Source organism: Centropristis striata, chromosome 22 (assembly GCF_030273125.1).
Source record: "Centropristis striata isolate RG_2023a ecotype Rhode Island chromosome 22, C.striata_1.0, whole genome shotgun sequence".
NCBI lineage: Eukaryota > Metazoa > Chordata > Actinopteri > Perciformes > Serranidae > Centropristis > Centropristis striata.
Window position 1 is genome coordinate 24,975,577 of NC_081538.1, and position 18,843 is coordinate 24,994,419.

At 36.2% G+C, this 18,843-nt stretch overlaps 1 protein-coding gene across 1 annotated transcript in view; it reads left to right on the plus strand.

Moving 5' to 3' along the window:
• Positions 1-18,843, plus strand: part of magi2a (membrane associated guanylate kinase, WW and PDZ domain containing 2a) — a 383,066-nt gene that overhangs the window by 322,194 nt on the left and 42,029 nt on the right. Inside the window, exons 11-12 of the mRNA XM_059326084.1 lie at positions 4,841-4,872; positions 14,434-14,647. Of these exons, the coding sequence (XP_059182067.1) occupies positions 4,841-4,872; positions 14,434-14,647 (246 nt within the window). The remainder of the gene's footprint in view (positions 1-4,840; positions 4,873-14,433; positions 14,648-18,843) is intronic.

Genomic DNA, 18,843 nt, shown 5'->3' on the forward strand with positions numbered 1-18,843 from the left:
TGTGAGTTTGACACCACGTAGCTTTCTGCAGCCGAGCTGACAGTGTGATGAGCGTTCAGTCTTTCAGCACCACGGAGAGCTCCTCTCACTCTCTCCTTCAGTCTCTCGCCCCGTCTCAACTTTTAGCCACGGGGCTCTCTGACACCCATGTCCCACTAAATGTCTGGTACGCCTGAGTTAACAGCGACTCTACCCCGAGGATCACCTCGGTCAGAGACGCCTGGTGGAGCCTCTTCTTCTCTGTCTGTCCGGCTCCCATCAGCTTCTCTCTGCTGTCGCTCACTGTGTCCTTTCACACGTTCTGACGTCGGTACTGTAGGACAGAAAGCCTTTCATTGATTGACCTTCTTTGGGAAGAAAGGCAAAAAAATCCTTTAATTCCCTCAATGATATCACACTTTTCAAAATATTCTTTGTAGCTTTAGATAAGCTGTTTTCATAAAAAATCCTATTTTGAAGCTGAAAACATTGCTCCATGATAAAAAAAAATCTTAAATTTCACGGTGGACTTTGAGACTAGTTTTTTTCCAAAAACAGATCAAAGGAAGGCATACACAGTTATTGGAAATACATTCAAGTTGTCCTGTTTTACTATGACATGAAAAATAAACCTTGAATGCAATTATAAGGATGTCAAATGAACAAAAAAGTGCACTATGTATATTTACAACCAGAGAGTAATTAGGGCCCGAGCAGGCAACGACCTGCGAGGTCCCTGTTGCTTTTCTGTTGGTTATTTATTTTTTATTTTATCTTGGTCCCAAATGATCACATTTTTCACTGCCTGAACATACCCCAAAACTCACCAAACTTTGAATATATTCAAAGTTAGTCAGTATATTCATTCAAATTAACCTACACTGCAAAAAAGCCAACTTGTATTTTTTGGTGAAAAAACAGTGATTTAAGTTGGTAAAACTTGGAAATATAAATTATTGACATTTAGGGCAATAATGTAAGTTAGCACAACAAAGGAAGCCAGTTGTCTGCTCAAAAACAAGTTTGTGAGTTGTTGTTACTTATATCTTATATATAAGTTGGGGTTCAAAACAAGGGACAATAGTTTTGCTAACTCTTATTTCTTTGTTGTGAAATTCGGTCATTAGCGAAAGCTAGCGGCTAACTGATGCTAGCGGCCAACTGATGCTAGCGGCGCTGCTTGTTACAGCTACTAGAGTAGCCATTAGCGTATCAATGCTAACTCATAATTGTGGTCGCAACAGTAGTTGACATTTCATAGCAGCGTTACAATCGTGCCAATTCAGCACATTGCAGAAGTAAGGATTAAAAGTTATTACAATGTAAAATTATAAGTAAGTACTTAGTTATAAATTTGACAAAAATCTGAATTCAGAGTTGAGCAAACTCAAAAACAAAACTTAAAATATTTAGTTTAATTGTCCAACTTAAAATTTTATCGAAGTTTGTTGCCTTGAAATTTTGAGTTCACCCAACTTTTCTTTTTTTGCAGTGTAGTTAATGATTAAAGTAATGGTATACATACTTAAACATACATAACCATTAGGTTTACATAAAGTAAATAGGAGGATTCTTCACACAGGTTTAGGTTGACAGCAGTCCAGTGAGATTTATTCAAAATTAAGATCATCTTCACTGCTGTCAGTGTCAGAAACAAACTTTTTGTCACCTCAACATCAACGTCTTTCTGTTTTACATGGTGGTCTAAATGTTCCGCGTGTGTTCAGGCTCCTGCGAAAAACTCCACAATCTCAGAATCCTTGTGGGCCGGATTGCATTTTGTCCCCTTTTTGTGGTAATTTCTGTGTTGTTGCCACTCCACCAGTGAGAAGAATGTTTTATTTTCTGTGTGATTGGAGTCCCGCCAGGCCAACACTGGCGCATAATTGGAGCAGTCACCCCATAATTCGATCCCTCCATTTGCATATGCTTGTAGCAACTCAGATGGGAGACCGTGGCAGCACTTGAAAGACACTAAGAGAAATTGAATCAGGAAGATGAAGTGTGTAGCTCGACTATAGAAGCAGCACTGGGGCTCGTGTTTCATTACTTTGTGTGAGTTTGATTCACGTCAGCTGCTGCTGTTGTTGCTGCTTCTCGTCTTCCTTTCATCGCCACGGGGAGATTTCTGCGTGTTGCGCTTGAACAATGTTGTAAACAGCAGAAATGCAGACGCACCTTTCTAAAGGTCAAAGCGAGATGAATGTGAGATTTAAAGCAAAACGTGTGCCCTTTACCTTCCTGCACTGCATTACAAACTGAGAGCTTTGTTTCATTGTGAGGCTCACACTCGTCCTGAACCTGCTGGAGTGAAAGAAGTCTCAAACCTGTTCATTGTCACATCTGTGATTCTCAAACGCCTCCTTTGGGAACAATGAGAAAAGGAAAAACAGGCGTAATGGAAATAGATGAAAAGTTTCTTAAGTTGCATTTAATCACTTTTAACCCTCGAGGACTACTGACTAATCTCTGGGGACCCAAGAACAAACAATAACACGGATAAATGTTTCCTCGTTTCTTCTTAAAACAGTTTAGTCCTGTAATTAATGTTATCTGGAAAAAAAAATTATTAATATTTTAGGCCCTTAAAATGATAGCATTTAAAAAAAAAAAATTAAATGAGGGACAAAATAACAACGATATTAAGCCATTAGAAACTAACAATGATAATAATAATAATAATTATTATTATTATTATTATTATAACAATGATAATAATAATAATATAAAATAACAATAATAATAATAAAATAATAATAATAATAATTACAATAATAATAATAATACTTAAAATAATGATAATTTATTCGTACAGCACCTTTTCATAAATTAAGTGCTTTACAACAAAGAAATTACAGGCATGAAGTGCTATACATTGAACAGACATATTAAAAACTTATTAAAAGCATTCAATTAATCAAATAGAAGTAAAAAAAATATAGGTAATAAAAAATTACAGCAGGGCAACTTAATAAGTACTTTACAACTGTGTGTTTTCAGACTGTAGTTGATTGACAGAATCGTGAAAAATTATAATGATAAAATAAAATGCCTGTGAAATATAACAAGAAGTTTAACTTAGTGGGATATAGCAGCTATATGTATTTTTTTTAATTAAAAAAATGGATCACATATTTATTTGAATATATTTATTTTAAACTATTTTTACAGCTTTAATTCATGTATCCTTGTGACATAATGGTATTTCTCATTTAATGTTACATGAAAAAAATTGTGTTTTCTACAGTTTAAAAGTTTTGTATTATTCCTTGACTTGCGGTTATAAAAAGTGTCTGCTACGGTGATATTACATTTTTAATTTTACGCTCTATTTCTGATGCAACTTGACAGTGTTTTAGTGTATTTTATACAAACATTTTTTACAGTACACATTCCGAGTTCAGAGGGTTAATGTCTTCATTTCCGCCCTTTTTTTTCTTAATTGACAGTTTTTAAATGCAGAAAATGTCAGATCACCTAAAAAAGAACATATATTTCCACACTATAAAAAGATTCTAAATTGCTTTCAGAAAAAGATGAATTTATCGCTGCATTTAAAATTAATAGCTCATATAATTCTTTGGCACCTCTTCATGACTTCATGTCGATCATGTTTAATCATCATCTCACTATCTGGACATCTTATTCTGAGTCTCTGTCTTTATTCACCGTCCTCATTTCTTTGTCCTTTTCTACCACAAACACTGTTTTTTTTATGTCGCATTCATATTCTTATCTGTTTTATCCAGTGGTGGAAAAAGTATTCAGATCCTTTACTTAAGTAAAAATACTAATACGACACTATGAAATTACTCCACTACAAGTAAAAGTCCTGCATTCAAAACTTACTGAAGTAAAAGTACAAAAATATCAGAAAATGTACTTAAAGTATCAAAAGTAAAAGTACTTGTTATGCAGGATGAACCCAATCAGATTGTTTTATATACGCTAAATATATTATTGCATTACTTGTATTGATGTTTTTATGTAAGCAGTGTTTTAATTTTGTAAACATAGGGCTCATTTTAAGTACTTCATATACTGTTATGAGGTATAATTTAAAAACATGTCTCATCACTTTAAATGTGCACTGTAAAAAAAATCTGTTGCTTTTACAGAAAAAAAATGACAGCTGTGGTTACCAGAATAATTCTGCAAAAAATACAGTATAAATGTAAACAACTTTACAGAACAACTTTTTTCAAATTTTACTGGTATTCAGTGTACAATAAATAATAACTGAATGTTAATTTACTGGTATTCAATGCACAATAAGCAAAATCTGCATGTAAATTTTGCATAAATAATTAGTATAAAAGCAGCAGCATCCTATTAAATAAGCTGTAAAGGACGGTATAATCTACAACTTTAAATTGTTTATTGTTTTTTTTTAATTACTACAGTTTTAGGATGTAAAATGTACAAGTTGTTCTGTAAAGATGTTGACATATGTACTGTATTTTTTTAGGAAATATTCTGGTAACAACAGCTGCCAGTTTTTTTCTGTAAAAAAACAACGGGAAATTTTTACAGTGTGTCATGTTTTTCATTTTAAATATTGACCCAAAAAGTAACTAAAGCTGTCAGCTAAATGTAGTGGAGTAAAAAGTATAAAGTTACATATGATAGAAAAACTCAAATAAAGTACACGTACCTCAAAATTGTACTTAAGTACAGTACTTGAGTAAATGTACTTAGTTACATTCCACCACTGGTTTCATCTGTAATTCTGTTGAAAGCTTTCTTCATTTTATTATCTCCATAAAACCAGTGGAATCAGCTTCTCACAGCTGAAATTAAACCCTCACATCTCATGACCTTTTTCAGTCTAAACCATTTTTTTGTTCTCTCAACATTGCAGGTCACTATTCACCCTGGAAGACCGCTAAGCAGGTAACACGCACCCAGCCTCCAGAACTCGGACTGTCCCCCCATTTCTGCTTTTTTTATTCATTAACCCATAAGAACCCAGACCTAGTAATCCTTAAAGGAAAAGTATGGGGGATATAGCACAGACCAAGTGGACCACATAGAACACATTTAATCAAATCAAATCAAAATTCAAAATTACTTTATTCATCCCCGAGGGGAAATTCAGTAAAAACAGAGAGCTACCAAACTTTTGCTGCTCCTCCATGAAGCGCATACTGGAACTTTAGTATGGAACTTTATTTATGATGTTTTAAAAAAAAATTCTACCCCTAAATGTCAAAGATCTGTGATGTGACATGTATACGATACATTGGGCGTTTATGGTATTTATGTTTATGATATTTCTTATTTTAAAATTAAAAAAAGACACATTTTCTGCTTACAGAAACACAAATTTGCCTTTTTATTTGCATCTCCACAACATTTATCAAAATTGTGACATAATAATAGTGTTAATAGTGTTGTGTTAGTGTTTAACAATAAATTATTTTTTTTAGATTTGTTTTTAAGTAACAAAATAAGAATAAATCAAAAACTTAATAAAAACAAATGACCATTTGCCTTTTTGTTTGCATCTTCATAACATATATCAAATTTGTGACTTTAATTTGTTCAGGAAATATGGTGAGAACAAGTTAAATGCAATACAGGACACCCTGTTAACGGATTAGAATTGTTAAATGGGTTTAAACTTGTAACTAACAAGCCTAGTAACTAAAAATAAGCTTTTTGAAATCAGCTACTTTTTCACATTTCTGTTTCCAGTCACAGCCACATTTTGGAGAAGTCGCTTCTTGTCAAAGTCACATGACCACCACACCAGGGTGTTGAGTATACATCACTGAGGGATTTTTTATTTATTTGTATTTATTTATTTTGTTCCTTTCAGGAAGGTGGACAACAAAATGTGTACAGAGACACACTCTACACCTTCATGATTGGAAAGGAGCAGCACAAAGAAAACATTTCTTATATTTGTCTGCCCCCTAATTGAACAATAAAAAATAAAAAATATGGTCTGACATCACATACAATTGATTTTCAGTAGCCTGACAAAACACTTAAAACAACAAAAACAAAGAAACAAGACAAAAAACAAACAAAAACCCATACAAGTACATGTTTACATCTCATTCAATGAGTTAATGTGAAGCATAAAGCTGAATATGGGAGATTCTAGAAGATATAAAGTGTTTGTCACCATTGGTTCTTATGGGTTAATAGAAGATTTCTCCACTTTAGCTCCGATGGCTGCAGTGTGCATTCTGTCTGTGCTAATCAGAGTGACTTTAAGATGTAGAAATCACTTTTCCAGCCCCTCCTCTTCGCCGTACTAACTCTACTGATGATTCACGATGTGTCCGTGGCTTTTTACAGCAGCGAGCCCTTGATATTCAGCCCGTCTTTATTGTCATAGTATGAGAAAAGGTCAAGTGGCCCGCTCATAACATCGCTCGTCTCTTGATCCTGCGAGTCGGAGCTAATTCACAGCCTGACTCGGTGCCATCGGGGTTATCCACACTGTGAGTGATGCTGCTGCTGTAGTGCTGCTTAGCCTCTGTTCTAACTGCTTTGGCATGGCCCAGACGCATTCATCCCTCTTTTATCTCCGTTTTTATAACATTTTTTGCAATCTTTCAGATTTTTTAAAAGCTTTTTTTGCACTTTCATGTCACCGTACCACTTGCTCCCGAGTCATTTATCCTTCACCTCGCCTTTATTTTGCTTTTGTCACATTAAGAAAAAGCCCTCGACAAACTCACATTCAGCCTTATCTGCTGCCTCCGCCACCATAAATACTCCTCTACAGTATCATGTGCTGTCCCCGGGCCCACTGTAAACCACCACACATCCTCCCAGATCACACTCACTCTGTGTGTGTTTGTCACACTCACATGCCTGCACACGAGTGTTTCCGCCCATCTTTCTTTGTTTCCCTTTGTGCGACTGTGTGTGTAATCCATTTCACGCCTGGACGTCCCGCCAGCGCTGCTCGACCAGCGCGTGACCCCGGCTCGTGGTGTCCTCATTGCAATTAACAATACATACTATAATATACTCTAATGCTAAAAAATACATCAAAATGTGGGTGAAAATGCATAAAAAAAAATACAAAATACTGCTCTGAAAATATGATTTTAATACAAATACATGCAACCCAAAAAAAATATTAAGAATTATTGAATTATTTTATATAAGTTTGCTTGTACATTGTATTCATTGTTTTTTCTATTTTATTTTTTTTATTTTTCCGTGGTACAACCCACAAAAATTGTGAAATCTGTAGGACTCTGTACAAGCTGAGTTAAATTTTAAAAAATAATTAATATAAAGAAAATGTAACAGTTTTAAACAATGAAAAGCTTAATACAAAAGAAATAACAAAACACTACATAAATCAGTTTACATATCCAAAAATGAGTGTAAACTCGTGAAATTCCACCCCTTCTCCCTGAGATCAAAAGATATTTTCTACATTTTACATTTTATTTTACTTTGTTAACAGAAAATAGGAAGAAAGTGAAGAATAAAATATAAATGTTCATCTACAACAGATTTATTAGACCACCTGTCATAAAAATGAGAAAACATGAATATTTTAGAAATCTTTCAACAGCTTGTTCAGAACTAAAATGTTATTGATATTTAAATTTATTTGGAAAACACAACTCGAGGCTGTGAGGCGGTGTTTAATGTCCCCGACAACCACCGTAGTCTCATTTCAGCCTGTTCTCCCCTCGAAACATCATGATAGGTCGTGTGTACAGGCGGCGAAAAACATGCGATATTTACGTATTACACCGACCACTGCAATGCGTCCGCTGCCATCTTGCTGACGTAGTAGCAAATTTAAAATTGTGGATTTCCACCTTCAGTTAGAGGATGGGGTGGTGGATGGCTCAAACAAATGATGGACTTTCAGGAGAGCGGGGTTCGTGTTCTGTGTGAAAACAAAAGGAGACCATTTTTAAGTAACTTGCGGTTAGTCAAGTGACCCTCGTAACTACTTCACTTGTGTTATGTACATTTATTTACTCTTTAAACTGTCTTTTTTAATGCCTTACCAGGATTTTTTTTGTCCTAAACCTAGGTCAGTTACAACAGTTTACAACATAAATCCACAGAAACTGCAGCCTTTTATTACAACCGCAAACCTTACATGTATGTTTAATGACATGTGTGCTATTTTTACAACTTGCCACGATACGTACCTACGTGCTGTTATTTGTGGTCCTGACACACGACCTCCTGTGCTGTTTATGTTTGAGACTGCTTAGCCTGCTGCCCCCGCGACCCGGCCCCGGATAAGCGGACGAGAATGGATGGATGGATGGACTTGTTGCTCTGTAGCCACTTGTTAGTAACTGCCTTTTTAAGGACTCGTAAAAACTACAAAATTCACAACTGGGGGTATTTACTAATGTATTTTATGCTGCACAACAAAACGTGAACATATCTTCAGCTTTTGTAAACCACAGACCTTATTTCAGGCATCTAACCACCAACACATTCAAAATCGTCATTGAGTTTGAGAGGAAAGACCCCAGGGTGCTGAAATGCTAACTTATTTCTGAAAGCGGCCCATGCCCTGTTACTCAAGCAACCTGGTCTCACAGGAATCCGTGAAATAGCCACGGATTTGCTTAACTCAAAATCTGTGGAATAGCCACGGAATCACTCAAATTTCCGTGAAACTGACACGGATTTCGCTACAATGCAAGTTAATGACAGTCATATCCCGTGGCTATTCCAACATACAAAGTGATTATGTACATTCACTGAGTGAATATTTAGAAAATAAAACATATATTTCTCGCTTGAAATGTGATCAAAATCAATTTTTATGCAGAAACTAAGTCAAAATATAGATTTTTTCATTAAAAAATGAGAGAACTGTCCGCCATGTTTTTTGTTCTGACCGCCGGGACCTTAAAAGTCACGTGACTTGGAACAAACCAATAGGAAAAAATATCCACGGAATAGCCACGGGATATGACTGTCATTAACTTGCATTGTAGCGAAATCCATGTCAGTTTCACAGAAATTTGAGTGATTCCGTGGCTATTCCACGGATTTTGAGTTAAGCAAATCTGTGGCTATTTCACAGATTCCTGTGAGACCAGGTTCTACTCAAGATAATCCACAGACTTTTTTGTGTGCAGTTTTTAATGCAGGAACTCCCAAATCTCTTCGGTAAAGTTCCTACTTGACAAAAAACTAAACTGATAAGTTAAGACTATAAGCTTACATGTGTTTTAGATTTATTTTGGAGGGTGAACTGTCCCTTTAAACACATTGACTTCAAATCCTGCAACACAGGAATCCTCCACCGTGCAGCTTTTAAGACACTCGTCCCCTGAAATTCTCCTCATTGTTCATCATTTTCTGCCTCCCTCCAGATTTAATCAGCCTCCTCCATTTCCCTCAGAATAATTGTAATTCTGCGCTGTGAGGAAAATACGCTTTGAACGTCACAAAGCAGCAGACGGCATGCAGAGATCTCTCTCTGTCTTGTCTCCTCACATCTCTCTCTGCCTCTTCACCCCCCAGTGTTCATTTGTTGGCCGCCCCTCTTGCCCCGCCCCGCCCGGCCCCTCTCCCCCAGCTGCTGAACCCCAACCAGAGTTCAGTCACAGTTTAATTGGGCATCATTTGTTACAAGAAGACTTCTGCAACTCTGAGGATGAAATATGGGAGAATTTGACTAATAAGGGGAAGAACGGAGCGGGGGGGGGGGGGGGCATCTAATTGTGGTATCGACCTACAGTTGAGCTCTGCCTGCAGCTCCTCAGAGTTTCCTTCACAAATGAGCTTATCTGGATTTGTCAGTCGAATCTAGCCGATACTGTACATAACAGATACTTCATGTTGGCTGTTTTTACTCAGTAATGTTCTCCTGTAAAGTAACTTCATTCAAATACAAGCAAGCCATACATTTTAAGAATTAATTAAGAATTATTGAATTATTATATTTAAGTTTGCTTGTATATTGTATAATCTTTTTTTTTTTTTGGTATAACCAACAAAAATTGTGAAATGTGTAAGACTTAATAATAATGATAATAATGATAATAATAGTAATAATAACAACAACAATAATAATAATAATAATAATAATACTGATAACAATAATAATGATGATAATAATAATAATGATAATAATAATAATAATAATAATAATGAGAATAATAATTATTAATATAATAATGATAATGATAATAAATAAAAAAATAATAAAATAAAACAATAAAATAATAATGATGATGATGGTGATGATGATGATGATGATGATGATAATAATAATAATATAAATAATAAGAATAGACACTGAGTTTTGTGTTCTAATTATCTCTAAGCCATAAACATCAAAATTACAAGAAATACAGGCTTGAAATATTTCACTCTATGTGTAATGAATCTATATAATATCTGAGTTCCACTTTCTGAAATAATCGACAAAAAATATTGAACTTTTTTCACGATATTCTAATTTTTGGAGACATACCTGTATAATGACGTGTGTGCAAATCGGTGTCCTCGATTCGTCTGACGAGCTCGATCGCTTTAATGAACCAGCGAGGACGAGAGAGAGAGAGAGAGAGAGAGATCAGTCTAAGCTCAGCCTTAACAAGGTCCCTCGTCTCCTCAGCCTGCCCCGATCAGCAGACGTGCTCCACATCAATAGCAGACACCGACGAAACCCACAACGAGCGGAAACACTTTTGATTCCGTCCCGGAGCTTTTTATGAGCCTCATATTTATTCTGGGTGCGTCTTGAACCAGATGCCCTGTAATCCTGGATATTAAAGCGTGCCATATGCAGCCAGTCTCACTGTGGCTCCCTCCGGATCCGTCTCTCACACTTTCTGACATGTCAACATGTCATCTTGGCTATCTGCTCAGTGTCGTGCCGTGACTCAAACAGCCCCGACTTATCTGACACATCAAGGCCGACGCTGTGACTGACTGGTGTTGTCAAAACTGCCGCCGTCACCTCAAACACTGACAGCAGCACATTTCAAACGTGTTTCTGCATGAAACTTGTGTAAAACAGTGATAATAAACAGTGTGCTCCAGTCGCCAATAAATTAATTAGATAATAAGTGTTTTATAGAGAGTTCAGGGGCCTTGGGCAGGGGGTTTTTAGGGGGGGATAGCAGGTCAACAACAGTACACCATCTAATCTGGGGATTTCAGGACTGTTTCAACACTCTAAAAACTAATTCAGAGGACCTTTAGTCATTACTTAACCCTCTGGAGTCCATCTATTCATTGAAAATACACATTTTATTGACAGTAATAACTTTATTTATATATGATATGTAGACAAGCTGAGAAAGCCAGTTAAAGTTCAATCATAGGAGCTTTCACAGTGTGCCGTTTATGTTTCTAGACCATTTTTAAATTGTGAATTTTCTTTCTACAATGAAAACTATTCGTATTTTTAATTGACATGCAAATAGACTGTTTTGTTGTTTTATTATTTATTATGTTTTCTGCTGTTTTTGTGTGTATAAATGGTAAAAAAAAAAAAAAAAAAAAAAAAGGTAGATTTCTATAGACACCTGTGTCTTTTGTTTGTATTTTCGGTTCCTGGCAGCTTTATACGTAAAATAAAATGAAAAATCTGACTGATAGCCAAGTTTGTGTGGAGAAAAAGGAGCCATGCATGTGATGTAAGGACAGACTGAAAGATGCTGAACAGAGACAGAAAGGAATTCATAGGAAGTTGACAAATTTCAACCAAAATCTCCTGGACTTCAGAGGGTTAAATACATATATTGTTGTGAAATAAAAAATCAAGTTCTGAGAAACTGTTAGACTTTTTACTTGTAATTGTTATTTTATTGAGTTTTTGACACACAAATTATGCCTATTGATTCAATATACTATCATGACTTGTGTCAGTTTAAATGTTTTTGTTAATCAAAAAAAAATTATAGTTTTAAGTTCTGTTAATGTAAAATTTCAATTTGATGACGTGTGGACGGCCCAGTTTCTGTCTCCTGCATGCCTAAGTTTCTTCACCACTTAAAACATTATGTTGGATTAATTTAAATACTTGCATTCATGCAATTATTAAGTTCATCTTACTTAGGAAAGGTAATTCACTCAAAACATTGCTATGAATTAATGTAATAGCAGCAGTTGGCTTAACGTAAAAATTCTTGGGGAAAACGTTAACATACTTTTTTTTGTTGACCCAATGTTTTATTTATTAGAGTGTGGCCCAACAAGATCTCCAACCTAAACCACAGAATAGACTGTTAAATAATAAATAAATAAAATAGCACACACATCATTATACATATAGTCTTGGAAAAAATGATTAGACCACCTTTGTTTTCTTCAATTTTGTGTTCATTTTAATGCCGGGTACAACTAAAGGTACATTTGTTTGGACAAATATATATGATAACAACAAAAATAGCTGATAAGAGTTTAATTTAAGAGCTGATATCTGGACATTTTACATGGTTTTCAAGATAAAGATTTTGGTTATTATCAATAAGAAATAAAGAAAGAAAGAAAAAGTAACAAACAAACAATGAAAAGCTTAATACAAAAGAAATGATTAAACACTGCATAAATCAGTTTACATGCCTGAAAAGGAGTGGGAAGAAGTGCAAACTTAAATTCCACCCCTTCTCGCTCAGATCAAAAAGTATGAATTCATTTAGTATTTACATTGTTAACAGAAACTTTGAAGAAAGTTAAGATTCTATATTCTCTTTTATATATATATATATGAGAATCATGAGATAATCATGTTTTTACACATATTTGATGCTGAATTAGGCTTTGTTTAAATATCAAGAATGGATAAAAATGTTCAAAAACCTCTCCAGAATATTCCATCAATACACCAAGACCTTTGGAACAACATAGAAAAATCCATGCTGTGATTTGGTTTTAAAAACTTAGAGATTTCTGTATTTTCTGCCATTTTTTACGCTAACTTCAGCACATTATTCTACCCCCTTTCACCCTGGATTTCTCAGATAATCTAGTTTCATATGATATCAATATATACTCCATAGCCTTAATATTAAGCCCCAACAGCCACTGAAAGAAAAACAAAGGGAGATATACATTGCTGTCATCTTCAAAATACCCTCCAAAATAAGAGCATATTTATGTCTGTCACATCCCTTTATATGTGTTTCTCTCCATACACACGTCTCTGATACACACTGAGGTTAATCAGATAGAGGCTGAAGTTGTTTTTGCTTGTTTTAACCACTAACCTCACTAACAGTCCAGCTCCCGTCTGTCCAGCATGAAGTGATCGTTCACTAAGCCCCGCCCCCTAAACTGTTGATTGTCCAATGGTTGCTCAGTGACCAAAACGAGCCACTGCAGACCTGTCAGCCTTCAGTTCCTCCACATGCTCCACAACTCAGAAGAAGTTAAATCTGTTAGGAAAAACAGTTGATTGATTGTTATCTGCTCAGGGTGTAAAAGTTATGTGTTTGGGGAAGTTTAAACTCAGACAACTCCACACAAACTCTTAGATGTCACCACATTTGAAAAAAACAACAACAATAAAAAAACATTATTTAGTCCCCCTTAAATCCCTTTTCTAGTAAAATAAAAATTAATTTTGAGAATAAACATTAAATCATTAATCTGCTTTAATAAACTGTGTTCTTGTCCAAGTTAGTTCTGTCTATAATAAACATCTAAACCAAGGATTATTTCTGAATGAATAACATTTAATTATACATATATAAAATTATAATACTAGGACAAACTACACAACTTATTTTACAGGTAATTTCTTTAAAAAATATACAGATAATATACATAATATATATATATATATATATATATATATATATATATATATATATATATATATATATTTATTTATTTATTTATTTATTTTTTTACTTTAATATGACAATGAGTGTTTGGCAACTGCCAGACTTTACAGGGTTTTATTTTTTATTTTTTATTTTTTACAATTTTATTATTATTTTTTGGAACATTAAATTAAAAATTTAATTAATACATTTTTCAGTGCAAGAACAGCAGACCAACATTAATTGCAAGAAGTAATTTTGTTCATTTTTACACTGAACTTTTAAGATTTCATGCTCAAATGCATGTAGTTATACTGAGGGCCACTTCAAGTGAGGGTGCGGGCCGTATGCGGCCCCCGGGCCTCCAGTTGCCCATCCCTGGTGTAACCTAACATTTATCGACAACTACAGGAATACTGGGTTGAAACAGAAAAAAAAATATGAAAAAAAAGCTACCTGTCTGTGATTGAAGACCTACTGTTTCAGAAATTCCTGCAATTTTTGCCTGATAAATCTGCCACCAGCTGCATGTGTTGGACCTAAAGCTTGACAGGAGCAGAAACTAGGAGGTGTGGGGCTTAGTGAACAGTCAGAAGTCTTTAAAGCAGAACTTTTTAGTGTTGTCTTTTCATGCTTTCCCAGCTCCAGTGGAGTGGAGTGGAGGAGGTGGAGGTGGCGGTGAAGTATTGACCCATCATGCCGCTGTGCTTTGCAGGTTCTGGAGCAGTGGGAGTCCCAGCAGCAGGGCCAGAGCAGCCCCGCTCAGACCAGCCTGTCCGCCCCCGTTATCCCCCACAGCGCCCCCTTCCCAACACACCATCTCCTCAGGGCCTCGGTGCCAGACTCGGCCTCAGACTCAGCCCTGGCCCTGGCTAAACCCGACCCCTATGATCTTTATGAGAAGTCCAGGGCTATCTATGAGAGTAGGCGTAAGTACCGGAAGTGTTGTTGCTCCTCTGAAAACTTTCAAAGCTCCAATCAAAGTGAAAGATCTGGAGCTGAACTCTGCAGCTTTACATGATTATTATTCCTCTATTAGCGTCTGCAGCTACTAATTCCTCACATTATCTCATTTGATCTTCTCTCCCACACAAACAAACACAAACAGTCTGTTCTCTGGCTGGATGGATGTTTGCATGCAGACCTTGACGTACTGCCAGCTCACATCATAAACACAAACGTGTCGGTGGATAAACTCTCCACGCAGCAGCTGATTTTTTAGGACATAATGCTTTAGCGTCAGCGTTACTACCAGCCTCGGACTTGTAAAGCGGAGAAAAGTCATTTCTTTTTGTTGGTTTGGTTACGAGATCATCAGGATGCGTCGTAAAAACTCTAATGCCCTGTTGGACTGTTTGGCAGTAGAAACGACTATATGTGTTTTTTTTATGGGTGCATGTGTAGCAGGGAGGGTTTTTGGAAACGCTGAGGACAGAAATACAAGTTTAAGGATGTTTTTCTATAGTAGATAGAGCAACGAAAGGGTTTTAAGGTTATATGACACCGTGAAAAGTGCCTACTGTCTTCATTTCTTTAGGTTTGTTGGAAACATTTGGGATGATGATAGCACGCAACTCAACAATGTAAATAACAAGTCGGTTACTTTTTCTAACATAAACTTATATCACCGAAAATCCATCCAAGTCTTATTTATGGTTTTGTCAAAAGACAAATCACAAATTTAAGCTTAGCTTTGGTCACTTTTTCTTACATAAACTTTCATAACCGATAATCCATTCAAGGAATATTCCTACAATAACTGTGACTGTTTTTACATTTTCTTTCTATGACAAATGATTGTATTTTTGGTATTCTCTTGTGGTTAAGAGGGTTAAACTGTCAATGAATTATTGATATATTTATCAGCCAAAAAGTAGTCAAATTCAAATAAATATATATATATATATTTATATATATATTTATATAGATAGATAGACAGACAGACAGACAGACAGACAGACAGATATAACATACATACTAAAATATGACCTGATATGGCCCTTAAAATACTCAAATTTGAGTATAAAAACATTTAAACACAAACTTATCTTATTAATTACCCACCATATGTTAGCTGTTAATTTAACTAAAAGCAGGAATTCCCCAGTTTATTAAAACCTCATTAATATGGAGACAAAACAACAGTGAGGACGTGACCTCAGCTGTGTGTGTGTGTTTGTGTGTGTGTGTGTGTGTGCGCGCGTGTGTGCGTGTGCGTGTGTGTGTGTGTGTGTGTGTGTGTGTGTGTGTGTGTGTGTGTGTGTGTGTGTGTGTGTGTGTATTTGTGTGTGTGCGTGTGCGTCACTCTGCTGAAGGTTTCTTTTGTTTTCTTTGAGTCCGACATGAAAGTGTTGAAGTTTTCACAGGCAGATCTCTGCTCCTCCGTCTGTGAGGAACCTGTTACTGAAGAGGACACGTCTGTCAGAGAGTCCTCATCAGACCTCGTCTGTCTCTCTTCGTCTCTCTGTGTTGGAGTGTAAATTAACTCCCTCTCTGAATGAGAAAAATGGATTGAAGACCAAGTTGAAGTTCCTTTTAGTTTTCTTTGTTATCACTCATCAAAGAACACACTGCCTATAGGTACAGCGGAGGAGAACTGTGTCAAATTCACGGCTGCTGAATGAAACATGTAGCCCTTGTTCTCTCTATCTTTCTTTCTGCTACTGAATTTACCTTTTAACCTTATTCAGGCCGACATTCCAACCCTTCTTCTATCTGATATATAGACTTGTTTTGTTTACATCCCAACATCTCTTCTGTCAGATATGCACCTGTCCCCAGAGCCCCAAATAGACTGGAGACTCTGTTCTGACCAAGGGTCAGAGAGGCCCCTCTTACAGAAGCAAATCTCCTATAACACATGTAACATGAATTGTACCATTTGCATTGAATTGCACCAAAATATACTACAGTGTGTCTCTGTGTCTCTCCTCGTCTCTCCTAGTCTCTCCTCGTCTCTCTGTGTCTCTCCTCATCTCTAATCGTCTCTCTGTGTCTCTCCTCGTCTCTCTCTGTCTCTCCTCGTCTCTCCTCGTCTCTCTGTGTCTCTCTGTGTCTCTCCTCGTCTCTCTCTGTCTCTCCTCGTCTCTCTGTGTCTCTCCTCATCTCTAATCGTCTCTCTGTGTCTCTCTGTGTCTTTCCTCGTTTCTCTGTCTCTTTTCTCGTCTCTCCTCATCTCTCCTTGTCTCTCTCTGTCTCTCTCCTCGTCTCTCCTCGTCTCTCTGTCTCTCTCCTCGTCTCTCCTCGTCTCTCCTCGTCTCTCCTCGTCTCTCCTCGTCTCTCTGTGTCTCTCTGTCTCTCTCCTCGTCTCTCTGTGTCTCTCCTCGTCTCTCTGTCTCTCTCCTCGTCTCTCCTCGTCTCTCTGTCTCTCTCCTCGTCTCTCCTCGTCTCTCTGTGTCTCTCTGTGTCTCTCCTCGTCTCTCTGTGTCTCTCCTCGTCTCTCTGTCTCTCTCCTCGTCTCTCTGTCTCTCTCCTCGTCTCTCCTCGTCTCTCTGTCTCTCTCCTCGTCTCTCCTCGTCTCTCTGTGTCTCTCTGTCTCTCTCCTCGTCTCTCTGTGTCTCTCCTCATCTCTCTGTCTCTCTCCTCGTCTCTCCTCGTCTCTCTGTCTCTCTCCTCGTCTCTCCTCGTCTCTCTGTGTCTCTCCTCGTCTCTCTGTCTCTCTCCTCGTCTCTCCTCGTCTCTCTCTGTCTCCTCATGTCTCCCACAGTGATCAGCGTATCACTAACTATCGTCTTGCTTCCAGTAAAGGTCAAAGGTCAGGTCCGTTGAGGCTCAGCAGTGAATTGACAGATTTTTCTCAGGAATCTCTCGCAGGGTTTGACCTTTTTGGCAGCTGGCCTCCTGGTGGAGAAAACATGTTTAATTTTCAATTTGTTTTGTGTGGGCCTTGATTTAATATATCAGCATTGACATTATATTAAACAGTTAAACAGTTGAGTTAGAGGGTCAAACAAACAACAACAACAAAACTAATTTTCTTACTGCCTCTAGTGGTCGACGCTGATTGTTTCTCTCCAGTGGAACTACTTTCTACTAAAACAAATAGTCCCTTAGTGTTATTTTTAGTGTAAAAAGGCTGATTTTTGGAAAGAGATGTGACTGATGTGACTATTTTTCAGAAATAGATCCAAACCATCAGCATTATATATTAATATTTGAATTTGACTACTATATTCATTCAATATTCAGTGAATAAGAGAAACTTTACTTGAGTATTTCCACATATGTAACTTTATACTTCTACTTCACTACATTTTAGGAGTAATTATTGTATTTTTTACTATAATCTTACACAAGGTGGGTAATTAATAGAATAATTTCAGTATTTTTGAGTCAAATTTGACCACTATTAGGGGCCGTAAGTGAAGAAACAGGTCATATGGTCAATATTTATTTTTTTTATCAGGGGATTTGTTTTGTTTTTGCAACCTTTGTGAATGTAAGATATTATCAGTGGAAACAGAATTATAGTGTCAGAGCAGCTTCAAGACAGGCATAAGTGCAAAGTTATTTTTGTGCATTATTGATTGATTGATTGATTGATTGATTGATTGATTGATTGATTGATTGATTGATTGATTGATTGATTGATTGATTGATTGATTGATTGATTGATTGATTTTATTTGACCATTCTTGATATAAAAAATATGAAACAGCAACCTGTGTCATACGTAATATAAATAGATAAAAAATAGTCAGGGAGGCCACAATAAAGCCCTAAGGCTTATTTCCATTGTGGTCCCTACATTATATTATATAATATTATATATATATATATATATTAAATCATGAGTCACATTTACACGTATTCTAAAGGCAGATATTGTACTTAGCTGCCAGCTTTAGTGACCTTTCAGGTCGAAAATTAACATAAAAAACATGATACATTTAAAATGATTGTGCATATATTAAAGCACATAAAAGTATATTAAGTTGTTAAAACAAGCCATACCTGGACAATAAAATGCTGCTCACATAAATGCATCAAAAATAATAATCCAATAATATATTTACAATATATAAAACAATCTGAGTGGGGTCATTTCATACTTTAAGTACATTTTCTGTTGCACTTTTACTTCAGTTAGTTTTGAATGCAGGACTTTTACTTGTAGTGGAGTCAT